Genomic DNA, 15369 nt, shown 5'->3' on the forward strand with positions numbered 1-15369 from the left:
GAGCCAGGTTGCCCAAGCTGCAGGGAGCTGTAACCTCAGCCGGCTCCTTCACCGGCATCCACACCTTCAACAGGCGGCGTCCATCGTTAGGTACCCCAGTCACCCAGTGCACGCCTCTCCTCCGTGCTGCCATCCAGAAGAGGACTCACACACACACTCACACTCACACTCACACACACACTCACACACACACACACTCACACACACACACACACACACACACACTCACACACACACACACTCACACACACACACTCACACACACACACACACTCACACACACACACTCACACACACTCACACACACACACTCACACACACACACTCACACACACACACTCACACACACACACTCACACACACTCACGCACACACACTCACACACACACACACACACTCACACACACACACTCACACACACACACACACTCACACACACACTCACACACACACTCACACACACACACTCACACACACTCACACACACACACTCACACACACACACTCACACACACACACTCACACACACACACACACACTCACACACACACACTCACACACACACACTCACACACACACACTCACACACACACACACTCTTCCAGCAGTACATTTTTTTGTCGAACCGGTGAACACCACCTCACCGATCCTTACAGGAAGCGGCGAGAATACACACTCTCACACACACACTCACAATACTGGAGGAACTCAGCAGGCCAGGCAGCATCCATGGAAGAAAGTGCAGTCGACGTTTCGGATAGAAACCCCTCGGCGGGACCTGGCACTGCAAAGCGTTGTGCTACCGAGCCGTCCGAATTACGGAGTCACGGCAACATACAGAACTGTGTGCGAGAGGGTGCGGAGGGCCTCTCACCTGCATTCACCCCTCCAACACCAGTCAGTGCTCCGCTTCCCCTTCCCCCCCCTCCCCTTTATCCGGATTCTATCCTCTTACCGAAACGTCAAACATGCATTTCTCTCTAACGGTCTGGAATTCCCAACCGGAGGTCCACGGGTTAATATACGGTATTAAGTAGGTTGGGAATCCCCGCTGCGCTCCTCCGCAATTGAGCGTGTGTTGCTATTCTGGGTTTGCAGCATCTGCAGAATAATCGCGTTCGAGGTGTCGCCAGCCCGAGTGCGGCCAAAGCTCTCCCGCCATCTGCTGCCGGACGCAGACTCTGCAGCAGGGGCCGGCGCCATGCAGATACCCAGCTAACTGAGCTCCTCCAAAGCTGACGGCAATGTTTTCTTTTGAAGTTCGGCGTGAAATCAGCGCCGGGTCTGTCGGAGAGCCACTCACTCGTAACCCCATTCGCTTCAACAGACACCCCCCCCACACAGGTTTAATAAGTAGATGTGCAACCTCAATTCATCCATTTCACGCTTTTCCAATGGAAAGGGGAGAGAAAGCACGCAAAAGACGAAAATAACTTCCGCGAATTTCCTGCAAACCAGTTGACACCGCCACATTGATGGCACTGGAATGCGCTCCGACCTTGCGCTATTAATGGAATTAAAGCGACTCCCCGTCGCGGTGGGGTCACGTACAACCCGGAGACACCCGAGACCTGCTGGACGAACTCAACATGTGCGAGAGCGGACAGGAATTGTCCGCGATTCGCGTCTGAACCCCACGCCCTCAGCCGCCCGCACACACCGCCGAGAGCTCGGCTGAGAATCAGCCACGTTATCTTCGGTCCTGCACTGTCAAACTCAGGATCCCCCACCGAACTGAAAAAAAAATAAATGTCCGGCTATCCCCATTTTAAATAGTAGCACCCTCAGAATTGCTTATTTATAATTGCTCCAGGGATGAACTTGACTGCACGATAGCGCAACGGCTTACAGCAGAGGCGACCCGGGTCCAGTTTCCCCCACGATCCAAGGACGTGCCCCTTGGTAGATTAAGTGGTCATTGTAAATTGTCCCCCGATTAGGTTCCGGTTAAATCAGCGGATTGCTGAGTGGCGCAACTCGGAGGGCCTATTCCGCGCTGCGTCTCAGTAAGTAGTGAAGGTTCATGTATCAGGCGCACGTCGCGGACTGTACTTCCTACAGATGCTGCCTGTATTAGGGATTTGCTCCACCGCAGGACATCCAACATTAAGCAGCAGTTAACTATTAATAACGAATCGCACAAAACATAAAGTTAGAGGTTAAAGTAGAAATGTGGAATAAAATGCACATAAACACTAATTTACAATATAAACCGCATTATATTTTTTATTGAGATACAACGCGGGCTCCGGCCCTTCGAACCGCGCCGCCCGGAGATCCCCCGAGTTAACCCCAGCCTAATCACGACCCAGAATTGAACCCGCGTCGCCTGTAAAGCTACCACAACACTTCGGAACTTTTAAAAAAAGGACGATATAAAGTGTCTGCAGTGACGGGGTGATAGAGGGAGTGTGCGGGGTAGTAACTAGAATGGTCGCCTTTACTGATCAATTACAGTGATTTTCCCCCATTGAAAACAGGAATCTGAAATTCTATACGCCATCGTGGGGATACAACAGACCAGGCCCGAGACCCGTTTCCATCTCCGCCGGTGCTGCCTAACCTGATGCGTGTTTCTGCCATTGGATATTCAGATTGCAGGTGTCCGGCATCTGAATTTTAAAACTTCGCTCTTCCCAACTCGTAGTTGGAAATTGCTATTGGGTCTTCAGTCGGGCGGCGCGTTCTCGATTCCCACCTGAGGGGGAGTGGTGGCGGGGGAAGGTACCCACCTCCTCAGGAAGGAGGGGAGGAAGACGGTGAAAGGAGTAACTAGGCATTGTGACTCGCGGGGGCGGGGGGCGAATTTGCCCTTTGAATACCCGGACACAAGAGATTCTACAGATGGGGACACACACAGACACAGTCAGGCAGCATCCATGGAGAGAGAATGCGGATCAATCCCGACGAAGGGTCTCGTCCGATAACTCTTTATTCCTCTCCCCATAGACGCTGCCTGGCCTTTTAATATCTAAATCATGGGGCTGCGCGCCCTCTGGAGGAATCCGCGGTAACTCGCCGTGCATTGCTCTCTACGTTCCTTCAAATAAAAAGGCACCAAAAAAAGAATCACAAATTCGGTAACTACTGCTTCCACATGCCAGGACAGTTACTGTGCGTGGACCAGTTCCCAAGCCTCGGTTGGAATGGGAGCGATTCCTGATCTCACCTGTCTGAACACAGCCTCGTCTCGACTTGACCCACGATCCACAACACTTAACGCCGCCGCTCTCCTGGAGCAAAGCGCTCCCCATTCTAAACTGGGTAGTGAGGTAACCTCTCCACCATCAACTCAATGGAAATATATTTCTCAATGAATTTCCGAGCGCTTTCTTTAAAAACACCAAAAGGTTTGATTCATAATCTGCAAGGATCGCGTTTACAATAAACTTTCTCCGTACCAGAGGAACCGCAGATACATTTTTTTTAAAACGGAGACAAGATGTTGGAACAAAAACCTCCGAGGTCCTTTAACTTGTCCCTCTATCAGAGGGTGAGTCCTGACCCCGACTCTTTACAGATGCTGTCTGGCCCGGCCCGCTGAATAGTTTTGTATTTTTTCCCCTTAAATGGGACTTAACGAACTTCAGCTCGGCCAGGGACGGAGCCCGTCTGCGAAAGGCAGGCGACCCAGAGCGACAGAAGCTCCGAAGACCTTGTCCCTGGGGAAAAGGGATTTTGGAAGATGGGCTACACCTGAGGACAGCTTGAAAGACCGGTCCAGGACAGTGGGCTGCCGTCGGCTTATGCCCCTGGACGGGTGACGGGCTTTAAGAACTTGTGCGTTTGAGTTTTACGCGGGTAAAACTTTGGGCGAAATTGGGCTTTTAAAAAAAAATAATGTTCACAGTTTTCAAACGCGTGCCCCAAAATCGCACTGCGTAATAATCATTGACTGGAATCGACCTCGTAACCGTTCGGGCGCACAGCTTACCGGGGTCCGGTCGAATCGAGGCGGTTTCGAGGGCGTGGAGAAGCCTAGGAGTTCGATGGTCAGGAGGGTGAGAGAGAGAGGCGACATGCTGCAGCTGTAGGGGATGATGTTGTGGAGGGAGGGAGGGGGGAGAGAGAGAGGGATCCCGGAACACGCTGTTCGGCTGCTGACAGGTTTCAAACTTTCTTCCTGGTCTTGTCACTTGCAGCACAGAAGTTTCGCCGCAACTTTCTGCCGGGACTCACCGACCCTGACTGCAGACGGGAAGAACCGACGGGCACTCTCTCAGCTCTTCCCCTGTCTGGTCGCGGCCACTTTTAACCGGACTGTTTGGGTCCCGTCCACCCACGTGGAAGCCCCGCAAACCCCGCCTTGCGCGCCTTGGGGCCGCGCCCACTCCTGAAGAGAGATCACCTCCCCGTCCCCTCAATGAAAACGGGGGCTCTCGTGCCGGGAGATCGGGATTTCCTTCACGCACAGTGATTTTCTTAAAGCATCACCTCTCCCTGATTTTACTGACAATACTTTCTTGGGAAAATCAGTCCTTGTCACTCTAAGCGAAACGCAAAATGCTGGAGGAACTCAGCGGGGCTGGGGAAAGTGCCCTGACGGTTTTTCAGACCAAGACCGTTCAGCAAGACCGGAGCGAAAAAACGGACGACGAGTAGATTTAAAAGGTGGTGGGAGGGTAGGGGAAACACGAGGTGAAAGGTGAAACCGGGTGGGGGTGAACTAAAGAGCTGGGAAGTTGATTAATGAAAGAGATAACAGGACCGGAGAAGGGGGTATCTTAACACGTGAGGATAGAAGGACACGGAGGAAAGAAAAGGGTGAGGGGCACCGGAGGGAGGCGATGGGTGGGCAAGGAGATAGGGTGAGAGGGGGAAAAGGGGAGGGGGAATGGTGAAGTGCTGGGTGGGGGGGGGGGAGCATTACTGGAAGTTTGAGAAATTGATATTCATGCCATCAGGTTGGATGCTGCACAGACAGAATAAAATGTGTTGCTCCTCCAACTTGAGCATGCCCTCATTGTGGCACCAGAGGAGGCCATGGACTGACATGGCAGAATGGGAACGGGGAATGGATGGCCACTGGGAGATTATGCTGAAGGTGTTCACAGAGGTATTCGGCGAAGCAGCCTCCCAATCGGGTCACACCATTCTCTCCTACCTTCACCATAATCAAGCTTTGGGCCCATCTACACTATGCTGACCCTCACAGCAACCCACCCCCGTCAACCCCACTCTCCCACATTCCAGTCCACTCCTCTAACCCCTCACCTATATACAGTAGGCAATTTACAGCGTCCAGTGGGGGGAAAAACTGGAGCACCCAGAGGATCATGCAAACTCCACACGGGCAGCACAGGTGGCAGGGATTGAACCTGGCTCTCTTAGTCTCCGAGGCAGCAGCTCTATCCACTGTGCCACTGGAGTGGCCAATGAGGAAGGGAGATTTGATTCTGCTACAAATCTACAATTCAAACCAATTCCTCCCTTGCTACTAAAATTTCTTTACACCATTATTCCAGATTTCAAATTGTAAAACGCAAGTGGTGAATTAACAATTCAGGAAAATCAAACAGGGCTGTTTTCAGTGGAATAACTATCTAGCTTAATAAGGTCTCTCATAATTTTACAGTGTGTAGATAGAATATTTTTCCAAGGGTGGAAATATTGTAGAGGGTAACAGCCCTTCAGCCCCTCTAGTCCATGCCAAACTGCTACTCTGCCTATCCCATTGACCTGCACCTGGACTTGCGTCCACCACGTCATTCCACACTCTCTGAAGGGTGAAGAAGTTCCCCTTAAGTATCCCATGGGAGGGGAGCCGTAGGGCACTACAGCACAGAAACAGATAAGGTGGAGATAGGTCACCACCAATGGAGGTGGAAGGTGCTCCTTCCCCCCCCCCTTGGCCTGCAGGTCACCCTGAGCAAGGTGTAGCACCTGCTTAACCCCCGCACCTCCCCCCCCCCACAGATCAGGGTCTCGTGAAGCCGTGGGAGCAGCCGGTACAGATCACAAATCCTGGTTATGTGACCACTGACACCAGGCAGACAATCTCTGAAGGGTATTGATAATGGCTGGGGTCACCCGTCTTGTAAAGACTCTGCCCAGAAGAAGGCAATGTCAAATCACTTCTGTAGAAAAATTTGCCAAGAACAGTCATGGTCATGGAAAGAGCACGATTGCCCATGATATATGAAATGACATAGAACTGATGAACAAATGTGATAGGGACGTGGGTGGAAGCAAAATGCTGGGCTGTGTGGGAGGGGAGGGTTAAATTGATCTTAAGGGTAGGTTAAAAGGTCAGCACAACGTTGTGGGTTGAAGGAGCTGCACTGTGCTGTAAAGTTCTGTATTCTAGATTCCACGTGCAGGCAGATGGGATTAATTTAGATTGGCTTCATAGTTGGCATGGATGAGATGGACCAGACAGCCAGATCTTGTATGGTACTGTTCTACGTTCTCGCATCCAAGGGCAAGTGCCCTCTTGCCATAGGAAACTAAGAATGTTGGATGTGTAACATGTTGCGAACTGTTCTGTCATTCTCTTCCCCGACTCCTTCTTAATCGGTCCGCTTACACACACTTTCAGATCAACTGATCACTTGAGTAAAATAAAAGATGTCCACTCGTGCTCACGAATAAAGAAATTATCAGTCTTTTTTTTAAAAAACAGCCTCACAGATAGTGCAAATCTGAAACTAAAATAGAAAGTTTGGGAAACACAACGTGTGGTCTCAGCATCTACACAGAGCACTCTCACAGGATCAGAAACGTCTACAGAAAGTGGGCTACAGCCCAGACAAACATAGGTAAAGCCCTCCCCACCATTGAGCACACCTACATCCAGCGCTGTCCTGGGCAAGCAGTATTCATTGTCAACGACTCCCATCACCATGGTGATGCTCTCATCTCACTGCTGCCATCAGGAAAAAGGTACGGCTGCCTCAGATTCCACACCACCAGGTTCAGGAACAGTTATTACCCCACAACTATCAGGCTCCTGAACCAGTGTGGATAACTTCACTCACCACAATGAGCCTCAGGTCCCACACCACCAGGTTCAGGAACAGTTATTACCCCACAACTATCAGGCTCCTGAACCAGTGTGGATAACTTCACTCACCACAATGAGCCTCAGGTCCCACACCACCAGGTTCAGGAACAGTTATTACCCCTCAACCATCAGACACCTGAACCAGTGTGGATTACTTCACTCACCACAATGAGCCTCAGGTCCCACAACACCAGGTTCAGGAACAGTTATTACCCCTCAACCATCAGACTCCTGAACCAGTGTGGATAACTTCACTCACCACAATGAGTCTCAGGTCCCACACCACCAGGTTCAGGAACAGTTATTACCCCTCAACCATCAGACACCTGAACCAGTGTGGATTACTTCACTCACCACAATGAGCCTCAGGTCCCACAACACCAGGTTCAGGAACAGTTATTACCCCTCAACCATCAGGCTCCTGAACCAGTGTGGACTATGTGCTCTGAGTTTACAAGCTTCACTGTGATTTGCTCGCTATACGGTGAACTGATACTGAGGCTGTTCAACGGCATGCCTGAGGAACGTTGCAATGAGTAGGTGTTAGTGTGTGACTGTGAAGGCCAAAGGATAGTATGGGTAGATTTGATAACCGCTCACACAGTTAAATCTCAACGTTGTATAATTTATATATACTTTGATAATGAATGCACTTTGAATTTCACTCACCTCAACACTAAACCCATTCCACAACCTACAGACTCACTTTCAAGGATCCACAACTCATGTTCTCAGTGTTACTTAATTTTTGTTATTTGCACAATTTGTTTTCTTTTGGTTGGTTGTCAGACTTTCTCTATTTATAGTTTTTCATGAATTCCATTGTATTTGCTTTTCTTGTAAATGCCTGCAAGAAGATGAATCTAAAAGTAGTGCATGCTGACATACACATACCTCTATAATGAAATTACTCTGACCTTGGACTTGCCCTCTAACTACACCTTCTGACCTGGTCACACCTTAATTTCGGTATTCCCTTTGTCCCACCCCTCCCTTCCTGCACCTGAAAACTCATCATCATTGTCGGACAGTGGGTCTTTCCATGACCATGGTTACTCTTGGCAAATTTTTCTACAGAAGAGGCTTGCCATTGACTTCTTCTGGGCAGTGTCTTTATAAGACGGGTGACCCAACCAATACTCCTCAGAGATTGTCTGCCTGGTGTCAGTGGTTACATAACCAGGACGTGTGATCTGCACTGGCTGCTCGTACGACCGTCCACCACCAGCTCCCGTGGTTTCACGTGACCCTGACTGGGGGGTTTGCTAAGCAGGAGCTACACCTTGTCCTAGGGTAACCCGCAGGCCAGCGGAAGGAAGCTTATGCTACCGTGGTGCCCCTGTAGTTTCCCTTGCACTGGCATAGGAAGAGCTAGGTGCCTCCATGACAAACCAGTATTTTACAGCGCATGTCCATTACACACTTGCTTATTTTTTGCTGTTGATTAAGGTAACAAGAATGGATGACAGGTTAATATTTCTTTTTTTTTAAATTTCATCATTACCAAAGCCTCCACAATCTCCCCAGATACCTCTTTCAGAACCCTAGGGTGTAGTCTATCTGGTCCAGGTGACTTATCGACCTTCTGACCTTCCAGCTTCCCAAGCACCTTCTCCTTAGTAACAGCAACGACCCTCACTTCATCTCCCTGACTCTCTCAAGCTTCCGACATACTGCTAGCATCTTCCACAGAAAATGGATGCAAAATACTTATTTAGTTCATCTGCTATTTCCTTGTTCCCCATTATTGCCTCTCCAGCGTCATTTCCAGCAGCCCAATATTAACTCTCACCTCTCTTTTCCTCTTTATGTATCTGAAAAAACTTTTGACATCTTTGACCTTACTGGCTAGCTCACCTTTATATTTCATCTTTTCCCTCCCTATGACTTTTTTTAGTTGTCTTCTGTTGGTTTTTAAGCATTTCCCAGTCCTCTAACTTCTCTCAAATTTTTGCTCTATTTGGCTTTTCTCATACCCTGTGAGAGACAGCCTCAGAACAGAGGGATATCTCCCTAGAACGGAGATGAGGGGCAATTTATATAGCCAGAGGGTGGTGAATCTGTGGAATTCACCGCCACAGACGGCTGTGGAGGCCAAGTCACTGGGTGCATTTAAGGCGGAGGTTGATAGGTTCTTGATTAGTCAGGGTGTGAAAGGTTATGGGGAGAAGGCAGGAGACTGGGGTTGTGAGGGAAATGATCAGCCATGATGAAATGGCGGAGCAGGCTCGACGCCTAATTCTGCTCCTGTACCTTATAATCTCTCTGGATATCCAGGTTCAAGTTTATTATCACCTGACTCTGCATATTTACAACGTTCCTCTGGACCTTGGTGCACCCACACAATATATATCACACACACCACATAAACCAAAATATTATACTATAAATAAGTTAATAAAATATAATTAAAATGCATGTAGTAAAACACAGCACAGATAAGCATTAATCAACAAACAGAATGGTAAACAGCTCGCTGTCCAGGTGACGCGACCCCGGGAGTGACATTAGTCTCACAGCTGGGGGAAGAAGCTGTTACCTGGGCCGGCAGTCCTAGTCCTGATGCTCCTGTATCTCCTACCTGACAGAAGCGGTCAGAGACTGTGCGATGTGGGGGTAGGGGTCCACAATAATGCTTTGGGCCCTTTGTCAGCCTCTGCAGGCAGGAAGACTGCGTCACGTTCGATGTAGCAGCGGGTCTAATAACTACCATCATTTCAAAGTAGTGGTGAGCGTGCCGGAAATGAAATTTGTAACAACCGTACTGTGGTATGAAAACCTGTGATTTCTATTGGTGGCAAAGTCAAAGGTACAGTTAATCCTACTGTGGTTTGTTGCCTACATCATCGTTGAAGGAGTTGTAAATTACAGTTAATTAGTGAAAATTAAGATGCAACTTTTCTTCCCTAGAACCCCTTGGAGGTCCATGGACTCCAGGTTAAGAACCCCTGCTCTAAACCTTTCCGAACCATGTACCCGAATATTAAACCTACAACCTTCTAAATCCAAATCCGAACTGTTACCCATAAAGCCACAGGTCACCTCTTTAAGTCCTGATGATGGGTCTCGGCCCGAAACATCGACAGCGCTTCTCCCTATAGATGCTGCCTGGCCTGCTGTGTTCCACCAGCATTTTGTGTGTTTGGTCACCTCTTTAAGTTCAAAGGTTCAAAGGACATTTACTACACTGGACAACAAAGATTTTGCTTCCTGAATACTTTTGGGTGTATCTTACGGATTCTGGGCTACTGATCATGAAAATCACCATGAAATCTCCCTATCACACACCATTTCTTTGAAATCACCTGTGCTTGTTAATTCAATTCATAATTCAAGTCAGAATAACTGATGCCAAGATTAAGGTAGGCATTTTTGTTGGTTCACAAATCAAACAGATCATCAACGACAGGCAATTCAAAGAACATCTCGTGGGACCGGAGAAAATCACATGGAAGGCATTCAAGGATGTTGTTGAAAATTTTCTTGGCAACTACAGAGCACCAAACTACGTGCAGCTGGTTGACAACGTGCTTCAAGCAAACAAACCATGAAGTGTAACGTGTCACTGAAGATTCATTTTCTGCATTCCCATTTAGACTTCTTCCCTGCAAATCTTGATGCTGTCAGTGATGAGCACGGTGAAAGGTTTCACCAGGACATTGCGGTCATGGAGAAACGGTATCGGGGCAATGGGAATCCGTCAATGCTGGCTGATTATTGTTGGACACTTGAGCAAGAAGCCTCAGGCACTGAGTACAAATGAAAATCATCAACAAAACATTTTTAGCTTAGTGGAACCATTGCGAAGCGTCACCACTGTTATGCAATTAAACACATTATACTCAATAAAAGTTAATATCTTGTTTCTCGAAATTCCTAAGTGATACAGTAGTCTGAAATTATATTTGTGTTTTAGCTCAAAGTAGTCTATCATTAAAAAAATCTGAGGAAGCAACACTCCCAGAATACTTTGTTGTCCAGTGTTATCGAAGAATGTACAGTGTACTGTATATAAACTTGAGATTCACCTTCCACTACAGACAGCACACTGACAAGTAATCTCCAACGACAGAGGAGTTCAGGCATTACCCGCGTTCAGTTTCCAATGCTGCCCATCAGGAGTTTGTGCATTCCCCGTGAGTGTGTGGGTGCCCTACGGCTGCTCCAGTTTCCTCCCACATTCCAAGGAGGTGAATTGGTGACAAGGGTGTAACTGGGTGACATGGACTCATTGGGCCAGAAGAACCTTCTACTGAGCTGTACCTCTAAGTAAAATAAAAGATAAAATAGAGATTTGTCTTTCAGGTACGCCTTAAGCATTTCAAAATTAGCGTCAGTCAACAATGTTTTTGAATAAAACAATACAAAGTGAGCCATTAGGAGCGGCAGAGTTTCACAGCCTGACCATCTAAACGGAGGGCGAGGTTTGATTGATTTAAGCACCAGGCCGATTTGGAAAGGTCAGGTATGGGCCAGGATGGGGCGGCCGAGTCCAAGCTCAGATCATGATGCACCATCAATAACTCACTCTGAGACGTAAGGCGAGATATCGGCTTTTATTGACTGGAAGAAGGAACAAGCAGTGAGTGACCACCATACTACGTCCTGGAGACTGAGAGGCCGGGCTCAGGCCTTGATCGCCTTTATACCGGGGTCTGTGGGAGGAGCCACAGGAGCAGTCAGCAGGGGGCATGTCCAGACAGTTCACCATAGATCATATTGACGCAACAGCATCCAGGTCTTAGAGTGAGGAATGTCCTGATACTTGGATGATTTAAACGTCAGGCCGGATGGATTAATAAGGCAGGGTGTCAGGACCGGAGTCAAGGATTGAGCCAGTTCTGCTCGCTGCTCCACAACATTAGCTTCGCTCTCCGCTGCACTGAAGGTGAGGCTGTGGGCCTGCTCTGGGCTTCATGTCTGCGTGGCTCCTCTGTGTGATGAACTGAGGCTGAGGCTGCGGGCCTACTCTGGGCTTCATGTCTGTGTGACTCCTCTGTGTGATGAACTGAGGCTGAGGCTGTGGGCCTGCTCTGGGCCTCATGTCTGCATGGCTCCCCTGTGTGATGAACTGAGGCTGAGGCTGTGGGCCTGCTCTGGGCTTCATGTCTGCGTGACTCCTCTGTGTGATGAGCTGAGGCTGTGGCTGTGGGCCTGCTCTGGGCTTCATGTCTGCATGACTCCTCTCTCCGCTGCACTGAAGGTGAGGCTGTGGGCCTGCTCTGGGCCTCATGTCTGCGTGGCTCCCCTGTGTGATAAGCTGAGGCTGTGGGCCTGCTCTGGGCCTCATGTCTGCGTGGCTCCCCTGAGTGATGAACTGAGGCTGAGGCTGTGGGCCTGCTCTGGGCTTCATGTCTGCGTGACTCCTCTGTGTGATGAGCTGAGGCTGTGGCTGTGGGCCTGCTCTGGGCTTCATGTCTGCATGACTCCTCTCTCCGCTGCACTGAAGGTGAGGCTGTGGGCCTGCTCTGGGCCTCATGTCTGCGTGGCTCCCCTGTGTGATGAGCTGAGGCTGTGGGCCTGCTCTGGGCCTCTTGTCTGCGTGGCTGCCCTGTGTGATGAACTGAGGCTGAGGCTGCGGGCCTACTCTGGGCTTCATGTCTGTGTGACTCCTCTGTGTGATGAACTGAGGCTGAGGCTGTGGGCCTGCTCTGGGCCTCATGTCTGCATGGCTCCCCTGTGTGATGAACTGAGGCTGAGGCTGTGGGCCTGCTCTGGGCCTCATGTCTGCGTGGCTCCCCTGTGTGATGAGCTGAGGCTGTGGGCCTGCTCTGGGCCTCATGTCTGCGTGGCTCCCCTGAGTGATGAACTGAGGCTGAGGCTGTGGGCCTGCTCTGGGCTTCATGTCTGCGTGACTCCTCTGTGTGATGAGCTGAGGCTGTGGCTGTGGGCCTGCTCTGGGCTTCATGTCTGCATGACTCCTCTCTCCGCTGCACTGAAGTTGAGGCTGTGGGCCTGCTCTGGGCCTCATGTCTGCGTGGCTCCCCTGTGTGATGAGCTGAGGCTGTGGGCCTGCTCTGGGCCTCTTGTCTGCGTGGCTGCCCTGTGTGATGAACTGAGGCTGAGGCTGCGGGCCTACTCTGGGCTTCATGTCTGTGTGACTCCTCTGTGTGATGAACTGAGGCTGAGGCTGTGGGCCTGCTCTGGGCCTCATGTCTGCATGGCTCCCCTGTGTGATGAACTGAGGCTGAGGCTGTGGGCCTGCTCTGGGCCTCATGTCTGCGTGGCTCCCCTGTGTGAAGAGCTGAGGCTGTGGGCCTGCTCTGGGCCTCATGTCTGCGTGGCTCCCCTGAGTGATGAACTGAGGCTGAGGCTGTGGGCCTGCTCTGGGCTTCATGTCTGTGTGACTCCTCTGTGTGATGAGCTGAGGCTGTGGCTGTGGGCCTGCTCTGGGCTTCATGTCTGCATGACTCCTCTCTCCGCTGCACTGAAGGTGAGGCTGTGGGCCTGCTCTGGGCCTCATGTCTGTGTGGCTCTGTGTGATGAGCTGAGGCTGTGGGCCTGCTCTGGGCCTCATGTCTGCGTGGCTCCCCTGTGTGATGAACTGAGGCTGAGGCTGTGGGCCTGCTCTGGGCTTCATGTCTGTGTGACTCCTCTGTGTGATGAGCTGAGGCTGTGGCTGTGGGCCTGCTCTGGGCTTCATGTCTGCGTGATTCCTCTCTCCGCTGTACTGAAGGTGAGGCTGTGGGCCTGCTCCAGCCACTCCAGGCTTCATGTTTGCATGGCTCTGCTGTGTGATGAACTGAGGCTGTGGCTGTGGCCTACTCTGGGCTGCTTCAGGCTTTGTGTCTGTGGACTCACTTTCATTCTGAATGCTATTGTTTGCTTTTATTGTTTGCATCATTTGTGTTTCTCTCTTTCTCTCTCTCTTTCTGCACATTGGGTGTTTGTTAGTCTTTTTTAACATGGCTTCTTCTGGGTTCCTTTGTTGTCTATCTGTAAAGAGATGAATCTTAAGGTTGTATAATGTATACATACTTTGATTATTAATGCACTTTGAACTTTGATTAGGAACAACAGCACTAACTCAGACCAAAGGAAAAGTTTAGTAAATAGGATTAGACTGGGCTGGATGGTCAACAGAAACATGGTAGGCTGAAGGAGCCTGTGCTGAGTGACTCTACAAACTTCCCCACCCTTTCTGATGTAAACCTTCACTGGTTTACCTACTGCCTGTTGTCATGGCATGAGGGAGAAGAATTAATGAGCATCGTCAAGCACTACCTCCCAAACCGAAAGGGTGCGTCTCAGAGCTGACACAGGACATTAGATAAAATTCACAACTTAAGACTTGGTTCAGGTGTATAAGATGATAAGAGGCAAGGGGACAGTGCACAGTTAAAGGGAAGATCCTGATGCACCATCAATAACTCACTCTGAGACGTAAAGGCGAGATATCGGCTTTTATTGACTGGGAGAAGGAACAAGCAGTGAGTGACCACCATACTATATCCTGGAGACTGAGAGGCCGGACTCAGGCCTTGATCGCCTTTATACCAGGGTCTGTGGGAGGAGCCACAGGAGCAGTCAGCAGGGGTCGTGTCCAGACAGGTATATGTAGTTCACCACAGATCCTTAACAGTGTTGCTGAGCAGAGGGATCTTGGGATCCACGTTCACAGCTCCTTGAAAGAGGCTACACAGGTCGATCGGTGGCCAAGAAGGCTTATGTAATGCTTGCTTTTATTTGTCAAGGCACTGAGTTCAAAGGTCAGGAGGTTATATTCCAATTTTATAGAATTCTGCTTAGGCCACATCTGGATTATTGCACACTGTTCTGGTCTCCCCACTCCCTGAAGGATGTTGAGGCTTTGGGGAGGGAGCAGAAGAGGTTCACCAGGACGCTGCCTGGCTCAGAGGGCACGTGCTATCACAAGAGGCTGGATAAACTTGGGTTGTTTTCTCTGGAGTGTCGGAGGCTGAGGGGAGATCTGATGGAGGTTTATAAAATTATGAGAGGCATAGATCGAGTGGACAGAGTGAATCTGTTTCCCAGGGTGAAATGTCTAATACCAGAGGGCATGCATTGAGGGTGTGAGGGTGAGGGGGGTAGGTTCAAGGGGGATGTGAGGGGTAAGTTTTTCACTCAGAGAGTGGTGGATGCCTGGAATGTGCTGCCTGGGACGGTGGTAGAGGCAAACACATTAGAGGCTTTTAAGGGGCATTTGGATAAGCACATGGATGTGAGGAAGATGGAGGGATGTGAACATGTAGGGAGGAGGGATTAGTGTTTGGGTGTTTTTGATTTGCTTTTTAGTTGGTTCAGCTCTTAGTTTTAGTTGGTTTAGTTGGTTTAGTTGGTTTAGTTGGTTTAGTTGGTTTAGTTGGCTAAAGGTCCTGTAAAATGCTGTTCTGTTCCGAACAGAA

General features: G+C 49.8%; 1 protein-coding gene across 2 annotated transcripts in view; it reads right to left on the reverse strand.

The window, feature by feature from the left end:
• Window positions 1-4219, reverse strand: part of LOC132402270 (SPARC-related modular calcium-binding protein 1-like) — a 124371-nt gene extending 120152 nt beyond the window's left edge. For both annotated transcript variants that reach the window (XM_059985089.1, XM_059985088.1), the window contains exon 1: window positions 3935-4219. In XM_059985089.1, coding sequence (XP_059841072.1) covers window positions 3935-4021 — 87 coding nt within the window. In that variant the 5' untranslated portion in view covers window positions 4022-4219. The remainder of the gene's footprint in view (window positions 1-3934) is intronic.
• Between the last annotated feature and the right edge of the window lie 11150 nt (window positions 4220-15369).

Source organism: Hypanus sabinus, chromosome 11 (assembly GCF_030144855.1).
Source record: "Hypanus sabinus isolate sHypSab1 chromosome 11, sHypSab1.hap1, whole genome shotgun sequence".
In the NCBI taxonomy this organism is placed as follows: domain Eukaryota; kingdom Metazoa; phylum Chordata; class Chondrichthyes; order Myliobatiformes; family Dasyatidae; genus Hypanus; species Hypanus sabinus.